This window comes from Rhinolophus sinicus, chromosome 17, assembly GCF_057876585.1.
Source record: "Rhinolophus sinicus isolate RSI-liver-muscle chromosome 17, RSI-T2T, whole genome shotgun sequence".
Lineage (NCBI taxonomy): Eukaryota > Metazoa > Chordata > Mammalia > Chiroptera > Rhinolophidae > Rhinolophus > Rhinolophus sinicus.
The window spans coordinates 35025506-35051368 of NC_142517.1; the positions used below are offsets into that span (position 1 = coordinate 35025506).

Below are 25863 nucleotides of genomic sequence, written 5' to 3' on the forward strand. Positions count from 1 at the left end.
GAAGGTCAGACATGAACATATTAAATCAAATCTGGGAGCTGTGAAGTGCCTCACCAGAAGTCTGTGGGGAGTCATTCTGGGATGCATCGCACACCCACGCATCTTGTGGCAAGCCCACTAGGCTTTATTACTCATATGTTCCTGAATCTATAATTAAAGCCTGCAATACTTAGGTAGCAGGATGTGTTTTTATCTTCTCTATTAAAAAGTGCTTCTATTTTAGGCCTCACATTTGTGATACGTGATTTCGTAACAAAATCATATTCTTCTTACCAGTACCTTCCACGAGAGTATCTGGTTCTGGTAATATTCTAATAACAGCTACCATTTACTAAGCACCTATCATGAACTTTATTACATAGAGTATTTCTGAGATACTCAAAATAAATCTGTAACTAGCTATCATCATCACCATTTCACAGCAGAAGAAATTCAATTTGCATAAGTGTATGCAAATATTAAATAGCTAGTAAGTACAGAGACAGGATTCATACCAGATCTGTCTAGCTCCAAAACCCATGCACAAACCATTAATGCTACCCTGCCTCCCTGTACTCACCCTTTCTAGACTGGAGTCTACCCTATCACTGAATCCCTTCAACTACCCAAATCAACAAATTCCTGAGTTTCTGCAATATGTAAGGAAGTCAGGGTAAGAAAGGCAAAGAATCAGATAGAAACTAATGGAACCACTGACAGCTGAAGTAGAAAGGGAAGTCTTTATAAAGATGAGATTTGAACTGGTCCTTGAAGAGTGTGACCTCTTAAACTCATGTTTCTTGGCAGTCCTCCCATTTATGGCTTTCTTCAGGTTTAAAATACGGCATAATGATTTTATGTAAGATTGCAACAGAAAAAGTTTCAGTTTCCATTTTGATACCAATACTTTTACTAATAAATCTAGTATTTTTTTTTTTTTTTTTTTTAGCTTTTGGGATAACAGTTATTGGCTGGGGAATCTTTAAGGAGCCAATGAATTCATTTTTCAGTAGTGCTAGATAGTGAAGTGAATACACTATACGTATTTTGAATCAAAAGAAGGAAGAGGGAACATATAATTACATTAATGGATACTGAGATGACAGGTACTCCCTGGGCCTCCGCCTTATAGGACTTCCATTTTATCAGTAAAAGGAAAAGAAGAAAATCAAAGAAAAAAGGATACACAACATCTCAGCTCACCTAAAAGGAAATGCGCCTGCTGAAGTACATTTGGAGGGAAATGATGGCGAGCCTAACACAGAGTCTCATCCCAACCTCATGTTCTGCCCAGTTTTGTGACTTCCTCCTACAACTTACTATTCTTCATAGTTTTTGAGAGCACTTACTGTTAATTACAAACTTGTCAAATTTAACTCTCTGGTCATTTATAAAAATATTTTAAAAGCTTACGCATATTTTTGAATCCAGAGACCTCATTTATTATTTGCTCTGTTTATCTTATACTTTATATTTCAGTACCAAGCCAGTTTCTTAAATCCATAATTTAAAAGAAAAAATCCATTGAACCATTTGCTCAACTTTTAAAGAGGCTTGCATAAAATATTTTGAAAAGTCTTTTTTTAAGGTCAAAATAATTAGGTTAGTTGGTTCTCAATTGTCTACAAATCTCACTTCCTCAAAATCAAGCATGATTTCCCATGCTGATCTGCCTTCCCCCTCCACCCAAGATTATGGATCCTATTCCTTGAAAGGAATTAAACTGGGCCAAGTCACAATAAAAACTCCACATAACACCTCTTATGATTCAAATGAGAATAAGATGAGTCAGATCAAAAACTATAAATGCCAGAACAGTAAGTAGATGGAATCAAGAGTCCACCTATTAACTTTTGTGCTACCAAAGAGGAAGCAAATGCAATCATCTGTGTCACAGATTAAGTTCATATTAAGTTCACATAAATTCATACATGTTAAGTACATATTAAGTTCAATAAATGTTTCTAAAAGAATCAGTTCCTGGGGCAGTCACATTGTCTGGCAAAAAAGGTCAACAGAGTCATCTAACCAGCATAAAAATATTCCATTAAAACATTGCCTGTAAGTTAGCAAAAGTCTAGGGTATGATCACAGTTTTGTCAGAAATTATGTGGACGACTCCTTAATAATAACAGCTAACACTTACTACATGTCGGGTATATTTTAAGCACTATAATATATGAATTCATTTATTTCAGAGTTGTGAGAATTATTGTTTAGCTTCATTTTACAGATAAGGGAACTAAGACAAGATTATACAGCCTGTTTCCAAGGTAAATATTAATCACTTCTGGAATGTGGGACTGCAGGTGAAACCCATGCCTTCACTGTGGATAAGTATATTTATCAGTTTCAAAATTTGGGTGAGATTTTTTTTTTTTTCATTAAAAAAAAGGAGGGGGGGGCTAGTTAGGTAAAATTGGAGACGTTTTCCCAAAATTCATTTGCTTACTGGGAAAGATTATGAATAGCACATTCTGCTGAGAGCAGGAAGAGCTGCTTCGGATGCTTCTGAATAGAATGATACTAACTGCTTATTCAGAAGCACATTTGTGTGCTTTATTAATAAGCAACCATATAAACTTTGGTGATCTAAAATTTATATTTGTTTGCAAAATTATTTCTATCTCAAAATACAATACGTAATTCTTCATAAACTATATTTCACCTTAAAACAATTCCTCCAAAAAGTCACAGGAAAAGAAGACACATGGTATATGTTTTCCTAGAATGAAGAACTGGACGAACCATACTCCTCTTCCGTATATAAAGAATTAGTAAAAAAAATAACACAGTATATGAGAACCTGATCTAACACTTGGCATGAGGTGTCTATAAACTCATTCCATAATGCAACTAGGAGACCTATTTCACAGTACATTTACAACACAGGCAATATACTTGGACTCTGAACTCTGCAGCAGCTTATTAAAAAAGAAGCCTACTCTTTCAGCTCTCTTGGAACAGCTTCATTAAGTTTAGCAAGCATCAAGCTCCCAGAATGCCATAAATAACTTTACCTTGTAAGCCGGAGTACTAAAACTTCCTCAGGTGTAAGGATGTCCTACTATCTTTAAAAATCTGTTCTACAAGATGACTTCTTGACCACCATTGTTACTGTTATGGATGTAATAATATTGCGAGAATGCATAAGCTTTTTAACTCTTACAATGAATGCACTCTGGAAAAACTTAGGGAATAATATAGCTTCAGAGTAAAATGCTCATCCCTGCTGTGTTGCTACTTTCTGTAAGATTAAGTTGACAACCAGAAAAACAAAACCAAACTTAACTAATTTAGGTGCTAGTAGACTTATAGAAAACCCACATTTGAACTATGGTTAAACATTAACATTTAACTGATTAGGTATCTTATTTCGGATGTTAACATTAATACACTGGAATGTCAGAGAACAATGCTAGTATTTTATTCTTTTTAACCCAACACTACACATTTGAAGACACAATAATTATTTGACTCCATTCCTAAACCAAGCCCTAGATTTTATCTCTATCAAAGAGAAAACCTGCTATCACACTATTCCCAAAAGCCTATTTCTGAATATTCTTTTTTAAAAACATTACACAAATAAATTTTTATAAAGCTTAGTATCTTAATGTCAGATCAGTAAACTCAATTTGAGAATTAGACCCTGACAATTTGATGTAGTATCTCTCAGCCCGCCACATCCAGCCATTTCATTTCCAAATTTCACTTCTAACAATTAGTTCTTGAACCAACTATAAATCATTTGGCAACATATTCTAATTCTGGGCCCATTAATCCACATGTTTTCAGATCTCATCTGGAGAGAATCACTGCCTTTAATTCTGAAAGAGATTTACTAGTCCATTCATAGCCATTTGTTTTTCTTTCAAGTTATCTTTCCGTATAAGTGAATAAATTAGAAAAGGTGTATCAATATTAATTTGAACAGTTCATTTTACCAGAATCCCACATCCTATATAATTATTTTCCAAAGTCAAGATTTAAATAAAATCCATTTTCCATATGTATAAAAAGATCACTCAAATTGTTAGGAAAAAAATTTTCTCATTCTTCTTCATTAACTAGAGGATCAAACTGAAGCTCAGCAATGTAATTGACCTCCCTTCAAGAATAGACTCAAAATATCAGATAAATATGGAATATACCCCAAACAACTTGGTCCAACGGCCTATTTAGTTAGCTATGGGGTTAGCCTATAGATATAAAAAGAGGGAGCATCTCTGGGAGGCACTGTCACAAGGGTTCTTGAAGTATGTGAGAAGTCCAAACACTATTTCTCAGGACAGATTACTCACTAGCTTTCAATGACTGTCTCCTTACCTCCTACCTGATATAAGGATAATTAATTTATTTCCTTAAATATCTGTGTTCTCTATGATTCTTGAGAAGTGCTATGTTGCCTTTTTTCCTCTGCATCTCCAGATCCTAGCAGAGTACTCAGCAAATAAATGGTTGGAATTTAGTAAACATTTACTAAACAGGACTGAAGCACTTGCTTCTAACTCTAGTCTTGCAATGAATGGGTAAAGTATTACAACAACATGGTGGAATTAAGTGCTATAGTGTTGACTACAGCTGCCAGAGATGGGTATAAGCAGGCCTAAAAGAGTGTCTCCAATGCCACCATGATAGTAGTATAACAGTGACATTTTTTTCAAAAGAAGACTCCTACTTGCTTCCTCTTTAGTACCAAACGTCTAAATTTCCCAACCTCCTTTGCAGCTAGGTATGGTCATAAGAATAAGACTAAGTTCTTGCCAAAACATGTAGTAAATGAAATCTTGTGTAGGACTTTCAAAAAGATTATTAAGAAAGCTGAAAGCAGCTGGAAATATCACCCCATTCCCTGGCTCCACTTTTTGCCCCTTCCAGGAAACAACTTAGGCCACGATGACTGGAGCTTCAGCTGCCTTCCCACATGCTGAGATAACCTCGATAACAGAGGGCAAGCACTAGGAAGATGAGACAGAAATAGGAACCTGAGTTTCTGACAATTGTGTGCCATAATATTAGTCCTGGACCACTTACCTCTATCATTTTTTTATGTAAGAGAAATAAATTTTATCCAAGCTGCTGTTTTGAGTTTTCTTCTATGGTCACTGAACCTAACACTATTTGATAGTGTTTGAAGTTCCAAAATATGTATCAGACATGGAAACTAAGTCTGTGGATTTCAAGTTGAAGAGGATGAATCACTCTCTATTGTCCCTAAGACACAAGACCATAAAATACATCAAATACATTATCATTAAACCTAATAATGTAGGAGAAATAGTTTTGACACCCACAATCTTACTGTAATATAAATATTTTACAAAAAGAGATGCAAAGTTATTAGAAATGGTGCGGGCTTCCAGGCTATAGAAGCAACAATAAGGTTAATGGTGTTGATAGCTTCATAATTAGATTAGTAAAACAGCAACCAAAAAAATATAATTAAATAGACAAAAAGCCTGAAGCCATTAAATTTAGAGTCCTAGATTTTAGTCCTCAGTAATTTCAGGAAAATAATTTCACATATCAGGACCTCAGTTCACCATTAAAAGAAGGGGAGTGATTAAATTACATTTCTAAGGAACTTCTAGCTCTATATATTTTAGCATATTAATATTAATTTAAAAGAAAAAACAAAAATGTATTGATATTAAATCCTAGAAAACCCTTCAAATAAAAAAAAGCAACTACATAGTCTCTAAATACAAAGGACTTGTATCTTCTACTGATCAGTAAAAACATTTGTCATCACTGACTATATAACTCATTAGGATATTTTTGTGTCTGCTCCTCTGGCTACCTAAAATGTTCTTACTCCCAACTCTTCAACTGTCTAACCCTTATTTACCCTTTTCCGATCTCAGCATGTCTCTTCTTTAGTGAGGCCTGCCCTGATCCATAAGTCCAACCTGCTATTTTTTAACTTCACAGCATTTACGACAATTTTTCATTTATCTAATTATTTCTATTATTTTGTTTAATGTCTCTCTCTCCCACTACAGTGAAACCTCCAGAGGGGGCACAACACATCGGGTTTTTCCCATAGTTTTATGTGCAGTCTTGGCACATTGCCTAACACATAGATGGAGTTCATTTATACAAGTTTTGTTATATTAAGGAACAAATGAATACATGAAGGAAGCATTAAGGAAATGCAGAGATCGTGTGAGGAAATATTTACCCACTTACCTCATTAAACACAGGATACATGACTGCGTAGAGGGGCATAGAAACCATGGAAGTGGTCTCAGCTTCATTCTTCATCTCTTCCATTGTCATCCTCATTCAAAAGCCAACTACAGTAGAAAAAGCAGTGCTAAAATGCAGAGGAATCTTCATTCACTGAAGTATTTCTTCTCTTTTTTGTGATAAAAGAACAGGTCACAAAACATATACTGACCTGGTTAAAGTGGAGAAAGAACAGAGATTTACTATATTAAGGAGAAAATACAAACACCACGATAACTTACTTTACAGTAACTGTCATTCTAATTTTACAAATGAAAAAATAGGCTCAGAGATAACCAATCACTTGTCCAAGATCACACACGCAGAGGACTAAGATTCGATGCCAGTACTCAGAATGCAGATCTGAGCCTCCCACATCAGAAAATCAAGTTTGAAGTGGAAACAAAGAACTTCAGCTCATCTACACAAGAAAATACCCAGAAGTAAAATACCCAGAGCTTATTTATTCATGGAATAAATACCCGTTTAGCAACAACTACACGCAAGATGCAGTGGGGGATGAGAAAGATGTGGTCCTATTAAAAACTTATCTGCGACAAATTGAGGAAGATCTAAGCAGCTTGAGAGATATAATCAAAGGCCTGGAGTACTTATAACTTCAAAAATCTCCAATAACCCACCCCATTTAGGAACCGCTTACTATCCTTCCATATCCAGACCAGTGAAGGGTAACTCAACATCTACTTGAACAATCTGGTTCCATTTCTGACGGTTCTAAACATCGAGTTTTTCCTACTTCTAGGCTCAAATCCACTCTCTGACTTCACAAAACAACAACAACAAAAATGGCCAATTCCTAAATTTTATTCTATAGGGCAAGAGACAACCATTACCTGATCAAACATTAATTGCTTTGGTCACAGCATTATAAATAGAATGAAGGAACAGAAGCTGAAGGCAGGGAAATCTGAAGGGCCCTCCTATTATCTTTATAAGAGATCAATTGGACCTGAATAATAGGCAAGAGGAAATAGGTAAATATCAGTTGTGGCCCTGCTGTGCCTATTTAAGTACTCAATAGGTCATTTTGGTAATCTAGTTTTCCACTCAGAAATAAATTGTGAATACCTGTTCATTATAAACCTGGAACAAAGAAAAGGGATTGAAATACAGAGATACTAGTCAAAATGAAAATGAGGGTAAGGGGGATCGAATATATGGTGATGGAAGGAGAACTGACTCTGGGTGATGAACACACAATGGGATTTATAGATGATGTAATACAGAATTGTACACCTGAAATCTATGTAATTTTACTAACAATTGTCACCCCAATAAATTTAATAAAATAAAATTAAAAAAAAAAAAAAAAAAGAAAATGATGGATACTGTATACTCAGTTTAGATAGGAAAAGGCGGCACTGGTATCAATGAACAAAGCAAGTGAGAAACAGGACAGGGGGAACAACCGAACTTAAATAAAGAACTGTCTCACTGGGTAACAGACAAAAAGAGTCATTTGTTTATTTAACAAATTATTTATTTAATAGTTATTCATCACCTATACAGTATTAAGCCTGGTACTAACAACAAACAAGGCTAGACCGTGGAAGGAAAAACAGAAAATGAACAATACTGAGTATCACACAGGAGACGTCATGATGCTATACTGCTATGGGAGAACTGGATGAGAGAACTGGTAATGAATATATATTATATATATATATATATATATTTGGCACCCTCTGTATTTGATTCCTTTGATAAGGCCAAGAGTAACACTCAAGAATAGTGTCACTTGTACACTAGCATAATGGGTGAGGGAACTGCCTGCAGGGGCTGATGTAGTAAGCTGGTGAGAGGGAAGTCTGAGCCCAATAATCTCAGTAAAAGGAGGTGAAATTATAAAGAAGGTGAAACACTAAAGTAGGCTCCACAGAATCATTTTTGTCTTTTACTCTTTCAAACACACGTGCTTATTCCTGCATACATAAAGGCAGAAACAGATGAAGGGCTCAGTAAAGGGCCTAGGGTCACTTTCAGAATTCCTGCTGACATCTACCTATCTACCACACAAAACCTACTCAAATACTTAAGTTTCACCTTTTGCAAATACTGGCATTGATTTTTTTTTTTTTTAAATTGTGTTTAGTAAGTAATATTGTACGATGTCAGGAAATTTTCACTTAAGATATTTATGACTCAAATTAACTACATATTTCCCCTAAACTAAATTTCAGTACTATTAACTACTATTTGTCAACAAAAGGGTAGTATAGCAACATTATGGGCTAAATAGGTGGCTGGCCTAAACACACTTAACCACCTTTTAATACTGTTCCTACAGAAAATGCTTCAAAGAACAAATTTACTAATTTTCAGAGTACACATTCACAAATGAGGGCCACTCATGGTTTCACTAATGTTTACATGAGATTAAAAACCAACAATTCCAATAAGGCTTTTAAAAAATTAAACTGTTCTAATTTCAACTTCAAGTTAAAATATACTGTCATTCCTTCTATATGCTTTATTGGAAATCATTAAATGGACAACCTGCAATCACCTGGAACAAAGAGCCTGCTACCTAAGGATAAAGAGCAAGGTTCACCTGACTGAGCAGGGGCTGAGGCTCTGCCCCTTTGAGAAGGTTGCTTCCTTCCTTTCAGTCTGGGTGTGACCAGGCCTTGGCCAGCCAGGCAGCACATTATCAGTCCTCTAGGGGATACTGGCTTCTGGGGTGAGTACTGATCACACATAGCCAACTGAAGGTTACTGACGCTAACTCCCAAATCTGGAAAGGTCTTAAAAAGTCACCTCAAAGACCCTCTAACACAGCAGAAACCAAAGTCCCAAAAATAACTTGCCTATGGTTACAACTGCTGGCTGATAAATAGATAAATACATGGGCATGGTGGCAACACAGCAAGAACCACTAGTTTCCCATTTCAAATGTATTGTTTGGGGGTAAAAGTTTTCATTTCAAAGTAAGTTTTGTTTTTTGAGAGGTGATTATCCACAGAATTAAAAAAGAGAAAAGAACCAGAGCTATAGATACTAATAATTTAGATAAAAGGTATACTTTTCAACCAACTTTTCTTCAGAAACACCTTTGTAACATGGGGATACCAAATGAATAGAATAAGCAACCTATCTATTTATACTTTTCCTTTTATTTTTTTGAATGTTCAAAATAGTCCTGCTAATTTCTAACACAAGATGAATTAGTTTTAAATATCTTCCTGGGCTTAAGACAATTATTTGTTTAGACTGAGGAGGCAACAAAACTAGGTTCTTGGCCATTCCAATGCCAAACTCCTAGTCTTAGGAGTTGCTGTCCTGTCCTGCCCAAACAACCGAACAACGGGAGCTTACTCATTTGCAGAACTACACTCTGGTTTATCTCAAGTCTCAGAATCAGCATTTCCTACAACAGCCTCACTTTACTTCATCTGGGGCATGAGATAACCAGGGCTAAAGCTATTTACTTACTCACAAATAAAAGAAGTAGACAAAAGGAAATCCTTGGTACTGATATATGCAGTTCCTGGGGAGAAAAAGAAGATTCCTAAGTAAATTCTACAACTGAAACGTTTGTACACAGGTCTATTTGTCTAGTTTTTCTCTATAGTCAAATCCAGTACTTAGCCCTCTTACGTGATCCTAAATTCTTATTAATTCCTTTCATTTCCCTCCCTAAAGGGAGAAGTTTTATTTATTTTTGTTGGATCTCCAACCTGCCCTTGAACATTTAGCTAAAAGACATTTATTCATTCTAGGAGTAGGCAGCATCCATGTGTTTATGTTACTGTTTGTAAGTGTATTTCTTTTTTCCATTAGAGATATTAGAAGTCAGGATAGCAGGTACCCAGTACACAATGTTTGTTGAACAAACAAATTAATGAGATAAGAGATTGGCAATTTATAAGTTGAATCAGCCTTGCTAATACTTTTAAAGTATCAAGCCTAGCAAAACAAAAACAAAAAATGGAAATCCAATTATTTCTATTAACAAAGTCTGAACTCAGACACATTTACCAGCTTTTACTTCTTCTTGCTATCCCAAGCTCTTCCTACTACAGTAAACTAGGAGAATATAAGCAACACATAAAAGACACTTATTATAACTTAAAACTTTTTGCATTAACTGTGGCACACGATATAAGAATTATATAAAGAAAAATAAAACAGAGATTATAAATTCTAATGTCTCATTTTTTATTAGGGCTGCTAGGATATTTTTTAAATCCTGGGGATACAACTATTGTATAAGTTAATAGTTCACAAAATTCTCAAAGCGCAAGAATTTCCAACATAGTTGTTAACCTTGCCTGGCACATAAGCAAAATCCAAAAAGTTACGTCACTTTTAGCAGAAAGGAAAACTTTCTCTGTGGGAAAAGGTACAAGAGTGATGCAGTTTCCAAATGTTGGGCGGCCTAAGCCTTCACAGTCAATCACTTCAGTGCCTATTAAAAACACATATTCCTAAGATTAACCAGAATCTTCAAAAAAAGAAAGGGCCAGTGAACTGTATTTTTAGCAGACAGCCCAGATGACTCTCAGGAACAGAACAAGATGAAATCCACTGATACGGAAAGAACACAGGCTAGAGTCAGAAAATGTAGCTGCTAAGGCCAGTCTCAGGGACATAGGTAAAATTAAATTTGACTAAGCACCTGAGACAGGGGTTTTCGGTTCTGACTTTGTGGAAGTTTCACTTTATCACTGGCCTTGTTTCCCCCCACCAGAAGCAGAAGGGGTGAAATTATATCACCTTAAGGTCTGAACTCTAAAACTAAATGATAAAATTTTATTATGTGTTGATATCTACTCTAGGTTCAAAAGTAATATCAAGGAAAATAAAAAAAAAAGGAAAATATCTCATCAAATCATAAAAACTATTCACAAACTCTAATAAGGAGATCCTCTTCAATAGTTGGTTGATTCCAAGTTTCAAATAACTGACAATCCCTTGCTTTCTTCTCAAGCACCTGGCATCACAATTTATACCCATAAGGCTCGTAGAGAAACTGAATTTATTCCAAGGCTGTGTAGCTCAGTCGGGCCATTTCCCATACCTGGAAAGGTGGGCATGTGATATCACAACCTACCTTCAGGGCCTTCTCATGTCTAAGTGTCGGAGCCACTTCCAAACAAGAGACAAAAGTTTAGAGGAAGAAGCTAGGAAAAAGGGAGGCAGAGGAATAAAGTAAGTAGGATATCCTACTGAGACCAACATGAGCTAGAAGCCTTCAAGATATACCTACATCTCCCTCCTTCCTCTTCAAATTACATTTTTTGTAATTTACGGTCTTCGTTCTATAGTTTTCTTTTTAAATAATGTAATGTGGAACTCAACCTCCCTGAACATGAAAGGCTGTCAGTTCACCATTTACTGAATTTTGCATTTAGGGACATCTAGAAACAATCTCTTGTTAATGGTAAGTGTAATACATGACACATTGCCACTCTATTTGTTTATACATATCAAAAAAATTGGGGGGAGAGGCTTCTTCAAAATATCAAATGAGTAATTTGTGCAGCAGTATGGCAAAAGAGCATAAGAATTAAGGTCTGAAAACAGGCTCAACTCCTGGTATTGTCAATTACAAACCGTCGTGTCTGTTCAAGTCACTTTACCTTTCTATGCTTTAGTTTCCTCTTTACCATGGACGAAAGCTGAGCTGTATACTTGAAAGAGATGCCGTTAGAATAAAAGATGAGGTAATTTTTAAATCAAACCATAAGCCTCTATATTAAAGACTTCATTTCATTTCACTAAGTTACTAAGCACTGTATTTTTGTACTTTTAAATACCTCTTCAAAGAAAGTATGCATTCTACAATGAATTATCACCTCATTTGAAGATCTACTCCACTCAGATAAATTTTTAAAGGCACGTTCTCTGTTATACCACAATTTCTGGGTATCTGATACCAGCAACTGGTTGAAGGAGTCCAGCTTTAGTCTTTTTTTTTTAAAAAAAAAACAAGATAAAACAGATATAATCTTCAATATCTCTGTAAACATGACTGATCAAATAAGCATTTGCTGAGCTATTAATTAACAAGTAACACAGGTTCTAAATAAAATATCACCTGAAAGTTGAGGTCTTTGAAAACAGATAACACTGGCAAATTAGATGACCCATGAAGGAAAAATGCCTAAATATGTAAGTGCTCTAAATTTAATTCATTTTATCATTTTTTTGTTAATCTAAGTCTATCATTATAGAACCACACTTGCTTCTAAACATATGCTTATAAATCACCCATTTAAAATCACTCATTTATTTTTCTATACAGGGTTAAATTAGCGTTAAGATTCTAAGAAAAACTTCAAAATCTACAATGTTACTAGGAACTCTATTGTTTCAATCATATTTGGCCAACATGAATAAATAGCACTGTCATCAGAGAGGTGAGTAATAAGCAAAGTGATTCTACAACCAGAGTGGCCTGGGTTCAATCCTGGAATCCTGGGTCTACCACTTACTAGTTGTATGACCTGAGGTAAGTTATCTAACATCTCTGTGCTACAGTTTTCTCATCTATGAAATGGGAATAACAAGTTATCTATCTCGTAAGGTTGACGTAAAGATTAAATATGTTATTAACAGATAAAGCATTTAGAACAGTGCATGGCATGTAGCAATTATTCACTATTAGTTATTACAATTAAGTACATTTTAATCTATAAAAGAATGACAAGATCCAATCTCTTTCTAGAAGTCAGGTTTCTGGCATAAGCATCTAGCCAGGGGAACCAAGGGCTCTTGAAAGCCAGATAGAGGAAAATAGATGATTTTAATCATCTTTAAAACAGCAGAAATCCATTCTGTTTGTTTGTTTTTTCAAATACAATATTTTATCAAACTCTATATGTAAGAGATAAAACACTTAACTGCTCATTCATCCAATAATGTATTAAGTAATTACAATTTACCAGAACCTCCCTCTCAGATGCTTTTAAACACCCTCTCTCTACAATTTGAAAACCACTTGTCTAGGCCAAGCAGTACAGAAGCATTATAAACAAAGCATTATGAAGAACAAAGGTGAACGGCCCCAATGGTAAAGTTAAGGGCTTGCAAAAGATATCTGGACCCAAATTTTTCCATAAATAAGATCTCCAAATGTAACCTTACTCATGTCACAGGCTTACATATTTAAGAAACTTAAATGTTAAGACCATAAAATTTAAAGTGAAAACAGCCATTATACGAGGTCGGGCAATTAAGTTCTCAAACACATCCTAGAAAAAGTGCTACATACCTCACTGCTGACTATCACTATGGTCACCTTCGAAGTCCTCCCCTTGGGAAGCTATGCACCGACACCAGCGCCTAGTCCATCCTTCAAAGCAATTTTGGAACTCTTTTTCTGGAATGGCCATCAGAGCTGTCATCGTATTAATTACCCTTGATGTCCTGAATGTCATCAAAATGTCTTCCTTTCAATATTTCCTTTATTTTCAGGTAAAGAAAGAAGTAATTGGGGGCCAGATCAGGTGAATAGGGAGGGTGTTCCAATACAGTTATTTGTTTACTGGCTAAAAACTCCCTCACAGACAGTGCCATGTGAGCTGGTGCATTGTCGCGATGCAAGAGCCACGAATTGTTGGTGAAAAATTCAGGTCGTTTTCACCTAACTTTTTCAGTCAGCCTTTTCAGCACTTCCAAACAGTAAACTTGGTTAACTGCTTGTTCGGTCGGTACAAATTAATAATGTATAAACCCTCTGGTATCAAAAAAGGTTAGCAACATCGCTGCAACAAGTTCACAAAATTAATTGTTACACTTCATATATTATCTAGTCCAATCTCCAAATTTGACAATTTAAAAATGAAAAGTCCACAGAAATTCACATGAAGAAACAGAATAGAATGGTGACAGACACTGAGTTACTATAGTCTATTGTACAGGACATGTTAGTCTGCCAAAGCGAACTACTTCTAGACTAACCCGCTCTGTTGTTTGTGTCATCCATGGGTCAATCAGCTTATAGCCAAGGCCCCCTGACCCCATGTAGAATGTTTGGAGACTGGAGCCAGCTGGAATGGGGCTTGATTCAAGGTTACTTCATGGTACTCAGCAGCACACATTTGTGGATCTCCAAACTGGGGATGCTGAGACATCAGACTCACCCTTAAAAGTTAAATGCATCGTATCAGTGTACGCACTTGCATATTTTGGGGAGAAGTTCTAAATACAGAAATGTATAAAATGAACAAGAGTAATGAAGTTTTTTTTTGTTTTGTTTTGTTTTTACACACAGATGGATAGCATATAGAGCAGTGGGTAAGTGCTCAGATTTGAAACAAAGACCTAAGTTTGAATTTTTGCTCAGTTGGGTGGTATCATTTAAGTTATAGATTAATCTCTCTCTCTAAACTCAGTGAGAGATTAATGGAAATATTAACTGAAACACTTCACAGGGTTATTATGAGTATTAAATGCATATAAAGCACTTAATACAGTGACTAACACACAATAAGGATTCAATTCATATTGTTATTGATATAGAATTTTACCCAAAATTCTATAAACACAAGGCATCAGGACTAAGGTGATACAAATCAGATGCCTAGAGCACAAAATTTAGCTCTGACTGGCATGACAGAGTGAGTGCATTCTTAAATTTTGCCCCTAAGCTCTGTTTGCTTCACTCTGGCTGTGCCCCAGCATAGCCAAACATAGTGATAGCCTAATACTGGTATCACAATGTCATAAAGGCCATATGCTTACATACATATTGTAAAAACATTGTATCCCCCATTTGCCAAAATGGAGGCATAAATAAATTACTGAGCCACCAGAAATAAGTTATGTATCATCCAAAGCAAATTACATAGTTTTGGAATACTTCGAGTTTGGTTAACAACTGCATTGGACACTTTGTAAGCGGGCATTTTCCCGTCAAATCGCGTCGTAACGCAGGGCTTTTTTGACATTTTCTCGCCAAAATTAGACTTTCCGTAAAATATTCATATCTTTCGATCTATTTGATATTTTTCTATGAAACTTTCAGTGTTTTAGTTTAAAAAGAGGTCTCTATTTATTTACTTTGCAAAATTTTTGCCGGTTCCAACTAGAGGCGATATGACGAGTTTACTCGTTTCCCGCAAAAAATGTATTAAAACTATTTGCCAAACGTATGCTAAAAGTACTTTTTATTCTCTTAGATCAACTTAATAAAGATGGGTGCAGCCCAAAAGCAGACTAGGCAGCAGAGTGAAATCAAGATGCGATCAAGGACCTTCTTGAAATAATCCATAAAAGCTAATCTATATCAGATGATCAAATGATGACAATACAATCAAAGGGCTCCTAACCTCTGAATTAGCTGATGGAAAAAGGCAACAAGAACAAAAACAGCAGCTACTGACTTCTAAGATATTTCTGCACAACTCTTTCAGGGGTAAGAATACACATCTCCTTAGTTTTGAAAAGCCTCAATTTTTTTCCTATTCCAATGCCTAAATTTTTGTTAAATCCTGTACTGAAAAAAACTGAAATAAACACATTTGTTAGAGGCAGGAAACAAATTTGTCCCCTTGAATATGTTCATCCTTTACCCATAAAGTTCTTAATCTAGTGGCTCATGAATCAAATAAGTCCTAACTAAATAGTCATTACGTGCTTAACTGAGATACATCTACTGTCTTTTTACTAGTATTTGTGATCTCCTGTTTTAATTTCTCCAATATAATGTTGACTTCCTCTAAAATCCCTTAGAAATTCAACTGAATTTAAGCCCTTATCCTATTCCTATGTTCTCTGTTTGAAAGTACAATTTAAGGCGACTGTACCACAACAGTTCTGGCCTACCTGCTCTGTAGCACGTATAATCTTAGACAACTACTAGTAAACTTAACGACTCCTAATTGCCTAAGGTCCTCTACAGTATGCAGTGTGTACTTTCTTTACCTTACTTTACAAAATTTCTTTGCACCAAAACACTGCTGCACAGCACTCCAATGTTGATAAAATTATTAGCCCCAGATAACAAATTGCCTCTGGCTCATTGAACACTAGGTGCTAACAAGGGCAAGTGCCATCTTGATAATGACATTTAACTTTCCTTTAGAACACAGTTGATCTCAAATACAAATACAGTACAATAAGAAATGAGGGACACAACATGGTATCTGCTTATATTATATATTCAATTACTCCTGTAACTTTCACTTGCAAAACTATAATTCATTTTTAAGGAAGCATGCCAAAATAAGGTAGGGCCTCAGAAATCTCTCAAGTTTTGACAATATTACCAAAATGCCAATTTTTTTGTAGATAAAAGCACTCACAAAGTATGTGATTTCTGAATAAGACCACAGCATTATTCAAAATCTCTGGAATTAAATTAAGAAATAAGAAAGCCTTGCAACAATCTGAACAAGCGCAAGGAGCAGTTGCAGCAAGGTCTCTCATTTACCATTCACAGCTGACTTTTGTTATAGCCACCTTACAGAGGTCCGCCAAGGCAGCAGGGGTGTAACATGTCAGGGCCATTCCTTAACTCAATCTCCACTGGGGCTCCAGTTCGTCCTGAAGACAGGATGGTTGAATAAAGCGGAAAGGATGTTTCAGTGCCAGGGACCAAATGGTAAGTTAGAGAAACTCCTATTTTCCCTTCCTATCAACTCTGACCCAAAATTATCAAATGAACTGATGAACGTGAAAGTACTTAATATACCAGGAAGGGGGTGAAGGGAATCAAAAGGAACAAAGAAAACAAAACCCAGAAAAAAAATATACATCAGAAAGGCTGAATGTCCATGTAATGGTCTTGCCATCCCCTTCCTCTTCTATTCCTAAATTACAAATGCCCTGAAGAGAAGTTTTATTCCTTTCTCTATTTCCTAGTACCTAGCACAGTAATCTGCAGAGTCAATCTAAGTCAGCAACAGTGTTAGTTGGAGATGTGGTGATAAACAGGTACAATCCATGCCCTTGAGGTTGTGTAGTCTTGCATGGAAGAGAGACAATAAAGAAATAAAACATGTCAATCTGCCGCTTTGCATAACTCCAGGAGCACACCTGGAGTTATGCATCACGTTCTTTACACACATCACGTTCTTTACACACACACAACCACATATATATATAGGATGTGCTTAATATTTTTTTGTGAAAACAAAACAGAAAAATAACTATTGAAATACACAGGTGATCATATGAGGTCTGACAATTAAATCTGCAAACTAGTTGCAATGATATTGCTAACCTTTTTTGATATCAGAGGGATTATTCATTATTAATTTGTACCCACTGGACAAACAGTTAACCAAGTTTACTATTTGGAAGTGCTGGAAAAGCTGCGTGAAAAAGTTATACAACTTGAACTTTTTGCCAACAATTCATGGTTCTTGCATCACGACAATGCACCACCTTACACGGAACTGTCTGTGAGGGAGTTTTTAGCCAGTAAACAAAGAACTGTGTTGGAACACCTGCGCTACTCACCTGATCTGGCCCCCAATGACTTCTTTCTTTACCTGAAGATAAAGGAAATATTGAAAGGAAGATATTTTGATAACATTCAGGACATCAGGGGTAACGTTGACAGCTCAGATGGCCATCCCAGAAAAAGAGTTCCAAAATTGCTTTGAAGGATGGACTAGGCGCTGGCATCGGTGCATAGCTTCCTAAGGAGAGTACTTCGAAGGTGACCGTAGTGATAATTCAGCAATGAGGTATGTAGCACTTTTTCTAACATGAGCTCATGAACTTAACTGTCCGACCTTCGTAATTCCATTACATGCACATAAACCCCAGAATAAAATAGATAAGAGACATGGATCCGCTATTTGCCCCCGCCAGACTTAGTGTCTCTTACAATGAGCAGCCCTCCACACTGTGAGTCCTGAATGACAATATACATATGTACTTATTTGCCAACGTGGTCTCTGAATAACAAGTCAAATATTTCAACTAGCATTCAAAGAGCATGTAATTCTATGTATTCCAATGCTAGAGGAAAAATTGGCTGTGTTGAAGTTATGTTAGTCTCCAATGTGGTAACCTCCAGAGGGATTTTTTTAGAGTAAGTTTGAATACAAGTTAATTTTTGCCACACACTTTAGCTTTTTATTGCAACTCTAAATCTAACTGCCCTCCAATGGAGCTCAATCAGTAACATAATTTCTACTACAATGATCAAAAATATGGTCTTGAGCCAGGCAGCCTGGATTCAAATCCTAATTCTAAGCAATTACTGGTTGTGTGACCTTGGGCAAGTTGCTTAATCTCTCTGTACTTTAGTTTCCTCATTTAATTGGGGACAATACTGCCTCTACCTCATAGGATTGTTGCAAGGATTACATGAGATCATGTAAAATGCTTAGCGTGATGCCTGGCACTTAGTTACTGTTCAATAAATAATGGCTATCATATTATATACCAGCTCATCGCAAAGAAAATGTAAGGCAGCTTCACACATAATATACACTCAATAAATATTTGATAAATGAATGAACCAAATTGTCATTATTATGCAACCTATACTTACTTCTGGTAAATTTATTTCCAAGGGACTGGCCTGAGTAAACAGTAGTGGCTACCATTTAATACGTTCCACTGCTGTTACCCAATATAAGCTTGCTGATAAAATCCTCTTTCTTTCTTCTTTTTTGTTTTTTGTTTTGTTTCGTTTTTTTAAATGACACCTGATTCTAGGCAACTCTATAAGATTGAATAGATTCAATTAACTTTTTGGTTAAAAAAAAGTTACCCATTAGAAAATGTAAGGGTGTCCTTGAAAACTAAGATTGTAATAATACTTCACATTTTCAAGATGCAATTAATTTTGTAGCTAAAATGAGAAAACTGTATTTTTAACCTTCATACAGGTAAAAATGGACCACCAAACTACATTGTTTACCTTTCTGCAAATAAATTATTTCAAATTGCTGTAGTGAAGGTGTTCATGTTTTACATTGTGTGTATTCTTAAAACGTAAGTCTTTTAGGACTGCAACTTTCTTTAACATTTTAAATGCAATAATATACACAATCACATTATTTAACTTCTAAATCACTTTTACAGTTTATATAATGGAGAAAAAATTTATCATGGGATTGACTTAAAATTCTTAGTAACATGCATCATAATGACCTTAAGAAAACAACAACATGTAAGAAGCAGTACTTCACTTTTATCCTCCATACATTGGTTATTATAGGTAAGTGTAAATTTTTTATCCAAGATTCAAATAACATAAGGACCAACTTTAAAAAATGTAAATTTAGGACTTATTAAAGACATATTTAATAATAAAACTGTGATCATTATCAAATTTTAAAGCCAAATATCAGCAAGCACTTTCTGACAATACCTTATGAGAGAGTAAACTGGTATATTCATGAAAGCATGTAAGGGCACAGCAACTCAAAGCTGTTGAATTTATTTTATGCCATTACTATAGTACTGTAAAGCATTAGGATTTGTTTTCAGGGTAAAAACCTAATGCAATTTATTCTTGAAATTTTGTTTGCATGTTTTGAAAATAATGATTTTTTTTTTTACTCTCATAAGTATCTAGGATGAGAGCAAATATTATCATAAGACCCACTGAAATACGAAAATTTTCAAGAATCCCAAAATATAAGCTGCGTTGAAACTAGCACTACTCAACTTTACAAAGTCACCTTGTCGAAAGCATCAAAAGCAGGTAATATTACATAAACGTAAAATTCATAAAGATAGCAAGATTAGAAAAGGAAACAACAAAGAAAAAAGGAAATAGATTTTGTTGAGGACAAAATGAGATTAACATTAGGGAAGAATAGAATCCATTAATAGTTTCTTCCATGTTTGTATTTTGTTATAATAAATGTTGCTTGCAAAAAACAGGACAGTGATAAGATCTCCAAAATGCTGTTATACAGAAAGTTTGTTATAAGAGGAAATTACCCCTTTGTCATTTGCCCACAAAAAACTACCTATCCTGATTTTTAGAGACTTCCAAAAAAGAACAAATATCTTTCTACAATTTACATTAAGCTTCTGTCAATAATTCCTTTTTACTTAAGGGTGGGAAGCATGTCTGTTTTACTCATTTCTGTCTTTCTGTCCCTAGCACAGTGCTGGAGGCTCTGTGAATGTACTCGTTCATTCAATCATTTATTCATTCATTCAGCAGGTATTTATTGGGCACTTACTTTGTTTCAGATACTGTGTAGTATTTAGGTAAGGCACAGGACAAATGAGAAGGCCCTGCCCAGGTAGCTTACAGTCTAATAAGGGAGACAGGCATTTATCAAATAAATACAGAAACAGTCCCTATTGTGATGATACTACAAAGAAGAAGTACAGAGTATGGTGAAGATATCATGGGAACTTACTCTAATTTTAGGAAGGAGAGGTCAAAGAGGTCAGCAAAAGTTCCCTGATGAATGACATTTAAACTGAGACTTGAAAATTAACTAGGAGTTGGCCAGAATTGGAAAGGGGAGGGGAAGCAGTCCAGACATGGGCAATAGAACATGTACAAAAACTTCTAAGTCAGGAAGAAATTTATGTATACAGTAACTAAAAGGCACAGTAAATGAAAAAGGCTGGGAATAAGGATGGAGAGCTGGATAAGAGTCAAAAGATAAACTGTCAGTACAAAATCAGAGTACGATGATAATAGTATTTGAATATTGAAGTCATTTTAAATCTTTCTTCTTGTAAAATAAATAATCTAAGGGAACTGAGTCTGCAATATTCAAGATTTGCAATAAGAAGACGTAGATTATGCCTTCACTCCACCTGTGACCAGTTATCTGACCTTGCACTTAACCACTCTGAACTTCTACATTCTCTTTGCGAGCAGGTACTCACTATTGTACCTACTGGGAATACATCAATACAGTCCTGTTTTTATGACCTTATATCCTTAAAGAGAAAGAGATAGATGTATATGGGAGACATGCTAAGTCCCGTAAGAGATGATGTCCAAAGGCTGACACAAGGCTCCTACAAAATCCAAAATGAGAATATAGACATTGGTGAACTTCAAACTACTATAAAAATGCAAGTGTACACATAATTCTGTGAACTCTAAATTATTCAAAGTGCAGATATCCAAAATGACCACAGTACCCCAGCATGTGACTGAAAGATGATAAACACAATAGAAACATTATTCCACCACTGCAACGTAGGTGAAATAGTATAACTATAATGGAACTCAGAAAAGAGAAGTTATTGGTAGAACTGAACCAAGGATAAACACTTACACATCCTGAACAAGTATATTACTAATTGTACTTATTTCCAAATCTTCCCAATTTTTAGTTCAAAAGTTCATTCCACAACCTCTTACCTGCATGTGGAAAGCTAGAACTCATTTCACACTTCCCCCAAACAAAAAGCAAATGCCTACTCTACCATCTAGAAAATACATGGACATTCTTGCTTTACTGTCACTGTCTCTTGTTTATGGTCTAAACTATCTCACCATTTTAATATAGCACAAAGCCAATTATCCCCCAATAATTTTCCATTTGTTTAGTTGGTCTTCCTTGCTGTCTGCATTATTCTTGGTACCATATTATGCCCGATTTTACTTCATTCTATAGTACCATACTTCCCTTCTATTTTAAAGGTCATATTAATGTCCAGACCATCTTAACTTCAGTCATTGGGAATATTAAAATCTCTGACTCTAGAAAGTGTGCATTCAGAAATAATTGCAGAATACATACAAATTGTAGTGTATTTCAAGGGTCAACTTATATAACAGTAAGCAATGATTGATTACCGGCTATCTGTAGATACCTAATTCTTATTTATAAACTTACTATGAAGAAATCCTGATGTCAATGAATATATTCCAAAATTATATTGAAAACTATCCAATAATATTCATGAGCTATAATTGGTCATAGTAACCATTATATAGGATAGGACTGAAACAAGTACACTTTCTGCACAATATAAAAAAACAATGTCCTATTTTTCCATTCCTTAACGTAAAATGTGTTAAAAATAACAGATGACCCTAAGAAAAATATGTAAAAGCCTGATGCTATTTACACACACAAACATCCCAGAACCAAGAAAGAAGGGGAAACGTAAATAAAAATCAACAAAATGTGATCTTACCTGCAAAAAATGCAACATCTTTTTTTCTAGTAAAGCATACACTAAACTCTCTCAATGCTGCATTTGCAAAAAGTGCCAAGTAAGTTTTGTGAAAGAATTCCAATCCCACTGTTGTTAGTTTTACAAAATGAGAGTAAAAACATTCCTAAGTTAGGAAAAGACTATCTTCTAACTGTAAGGATGGGATATACTGTTTAACTGACGTTCTCCTATATGATTATCTACTATTTAAAGGGGTAGTACAGTCCATCATTTAATATACCCGAAATAAAGGAAAAAATATGTAAGTTGAAGTCGATTTTTTCCTTATTTTTCCAAAAGGTTAGTGTGTGTCTTTCTTTTATTCAGGAATTTCTCCCCAGTTCAAAAAGTCTTCACCTTACAAACGCACTCTGAGAAATACATAAAATGCATTACTTTGCAACTTCCTCCACCCTCTTCAAAAAACATAATCAACTCTTCCTTTCTGGTGCAGCAACTATGATTCAGTCTGGACTACAACTGGATTGGAATCATAAGATATGCCTCTACGTGTGTGACCTTGGGCACCTCATTTATCCCCTCCGTTTCCCCATCAGCATCCCAAAGAGAATGCTCTTTGAAAACAGTAAAGGTGTACAAACATAGCTTAACAATTACATCTAAGAGGGGTAAGGTTTTCTGCTTAGGGCAAAATTACCTCCTTAGAGGGGCCACATCATGAAAATGGAACTGAATCTGTAGGTCTCTGTCAACATTTGACTCTTTTTTACAGTTCTCCTCTTTCCCCAGAGGGTATAACCTGAGTCACTCTAAGAGAAGACTCCCAACGCCCTTTCCTTCCCCACTCCTTCCCCACCCTACTTCTAAAGAGGGGGGAAAACAGCAGTCTCCCCTCCCCTCCCAAGCCACACCTTTAGAGGACCCCACCCCAGACACATCCGCCCTCTCCCTTCTCCGGGGCTACAAGAGGCCAACCTCGCCCTTCCCCTCCCGCCCCCACCTAGAGGAGACTTCCTGGAGGCGTTCAGGCCCGAGCAGGGCAGGCGGCATTTACAAACCCGTTTTACGCCACTCGCGTAGGGTAACCTCGCTTACGCCCATAGGGCCCCGTTCCCAGCCCCGTCGGCTCCGCCTGCCAGAACCAAGCCCCAGCGCCTCAGCCAGGGCCCCTGAGTAAGCCCAAACCTCTTCTGCTCCGCCCGGGGCTACAGAGACTTGGACAGAACAGCCACACCTTACCGGTAACTGAGGCACTCACTTCACTTCCCACCCTGGAGCCCTCTTCAACTCCCGGATCAATTCACTCCGGCGACGCCGGAAGGACCCGAGAGGAACCAGGCGTTGTCCGGAATCCTGCCCAGCCGGAGTCGCGCAGGGGCCTATGGGGACTCGTAGTCTCACTCACTGACGTCGTCGGCAATTCCTGCACACACAAGACTACAATTCCCGGCAGACCGTGCGGTGGAGCCTAAGGCGATGGGTGGGGACACTTTCAGCCAATAGTAGGAGAGTTCCCTGCCTTTGCGGGAGGAGGTGAAATGAAGAGAGGATGCACGGAAAGAGGAGGAAGGGAGGGGTCAACTCTCACCTGCGCCAATCAGAGGGCATGGTCGGCCCCGCAGCAACTCACCCTTTGTGGGGGCGGTCTAGCGGAGCAGAGGAAGAAGGGGATCGAGTGGGGGGTAGTTCAAAGTAGGGAACTTGGAAAGGCTGATCTGTGGACGCTGCGCGGACGGAGAGGGAGCACCGGGGGAATCGCCGGGATGGAGAGAGGGCGCGGTGTGGGGATGCGCCCGGGCGGGAGGAGCTGCTTCCCCGAAACCTTCCAAGCCCCAGGCACACCAGGCGACCAGACCTGCGGGTCGAGGAGGGCTAGATTGAGCCTGGGCTTCTCTCGAAGGCGCCGGGGCGGGGCGGGAGGCAGCTCCAGGTGTGAGGCCAGGGAATGAGAGAGGGCTCCCCAGGGAAAGGGAAGTGGCAGAACAGCTGCAAAAGTGCAGGGAGCGGGAAGATAACCCGGGTAGCAGCTTCCCACCGCCTCCAGCAGAGGGAGGAGCAACAGCTGCCGAATTCACCAACTAGAGGAGGGGGAGGCGGAGCTTGGGTCCCTGTAGCAGCCGAAGGCTCAGCCTGGACTGTAGTTTCCCGGGAGAGAAGAGAGCAGGAGGAGCGGAGCGGAGCGCAATCCTCGGAGCATCAGCTCCCGCATCCCGCCTGGGGTTGCAGGTGTGTGGGAGGTAAGCGCGGCTGCCTCTTCTGGCGTCCGCACGCTGCCCGAGAGAAAGCGTCTTCCAGTAGGAATTATATCAAGGCACAGCTAAAAAGAGTCTTTGACTCGCGTTAGAGAACTGGTGCAAACCCTTTTAGGTGAAATGTACAGTTTTAGACTTGAAGGGGGAAAAAGGAAAAGGTGCTTGACTTGGGTATAAAGGGCGTGGTTAGTGTTTTTGATGTGAGTTGTACCATGAAAACTGTTTGGGGATTGAAGGAAACCCTGCTAATTGAGAACAAGGATGCTATCAGCATAGGTGCGTAGCTGGCAGGAAAAAAAATAATGTCATGGAACAGAATGACTTCAGAACTCTCCCTAGAAAAATAACTTTGCATTCTTCAATGTCTACCTACCCTTTACGTTGCTTAATCAGATTATGGTGCTACCGACCTGTTTTCTAGGGTGGTTGTATGGCAGGTTCCTAGAATTGAAAGAGATCTGTGTTAAAGAAGCAAATCCAGGCAGGAAGAATCAAGATGACTGAACCTATCAGAAGTATAACTTTTGCCAGCAACAATGTAAAAATGTGTTTTAATAAATGGATACTTAGCTTTCTTTCCAGTGGCTCTAGATGTTGGAACAAAGACCAAGACTCAGCCTATACAGTAGGAACATACGGTGTACTACATTGGTGCGCCTTATTCTCTCACTGTGTCCGGTAATATTTGTACATTTTAAACAACAAAAGTACAAGAAGAGCAGTGCTAGGATCTTTTCTGTTTAGAGAGTATGTACTAATTGATCACTCTTAGTATGTGTTATGATGGATTCAGACTTAAAACACAGTTAGTAGTATAAGATAATAGTTCATGGTTGATATTAAACCATGTCATTTCTTTGAATGTAATTAAATACCTATAGATGAAAATATGTTTTAATAGGAGGTAAAGATGAAAGCCGCATGTATCTTGATGTAACAATGACAAAATCTATAAAGCCTTTTCTTTATAGAAAAGTATGTAAAAAGCAATATGCCTAGTTCTTTTTCTTTTTGTTACAGAGGTTCCCCAGATTACATAGCTTTTAATCATAGTAGCATATTGCAGCACATTTTCCTCTGAAATGCTTTCATTTTGACAGTTGTATATTTTAGAGTCTGCCTGGGTACTTTCATCTGGATTTTTTTCAACGAGGGTCAATAAAATGGAGTAATTACCTTCTGTTTCTTGTTTTCACGTTTTCCTGATTTACTTAGGATTTTGGGATTTTGTTTCTGTAAGGCACACAAAAATTCCCTTTTGAAAATAAATGGCTGGAAGAAATTATATTCATAGCTTAAAGTTCATTCCTACTGAGTGCTACTACTGATAAGCCCAAGTGACTTATCAGTGTATTTACCCTTC

General features: G+C 37.0%; 2 protein-coding genes across 7 annotated transcripts in view; one reads left to right on the top strand and one right to left on the bottom strand.

Moving 5' to 3' along the window:
- Nucleotides 1–23656, bottom strand: part of PDCD10 (programmed cell death 10) — a 43933-nt gene extending 20277 nt beyond the window's left edge. Inside the window, exons 1-3 of one of the 3 annotated variants that reach the window (XM_074327461.2) lie at nt 23488–23643; nt 11285–11354; nt 6172–6382 (exon numbers count right to left, since the gene is read on the bottom strand). In XM_074327461.2, coding sequence (XP_074183562.1) covers nt 6172–6267 — 96 coding nt within the window. In that variant the 5' untranslated portion in view covers nt 6268–6382; nt 11285–11354; nt 23488–23643. Of the gene's footprint in view, nt 1–6171; nt 6383–11284; nt 11355–23487 lie in introns of all 3 variants that reach the window. The other 2 variants (XM_019735820.3, XM_019735812.3) reach the window with 2 other exon arrangements.
- A 669-nt stretch (nt 23657–24325) lies between these two features.
- Nucleotides 24326–25863, top strand: part of SERPINI1 (serpin family I member 1) — a 75047-nt gene continuing 73509 nt past the window's right edge. Inside the window, exon 1 of one of the 4 annotated variants that reach the window (XM_019735797.3) lies at nt 24326–24474. The gene's annotated coding sequence lies outside the window, so the exon portion shown is untranslated. Of the gene's footprint in view, nt 24486–25863 lie in introns of all 4 variants that reach the window. The other 3 variants (XM_019735777.3, XM_074327440.2, XM_074327447.2) reach the window with 3 other exon arrangements.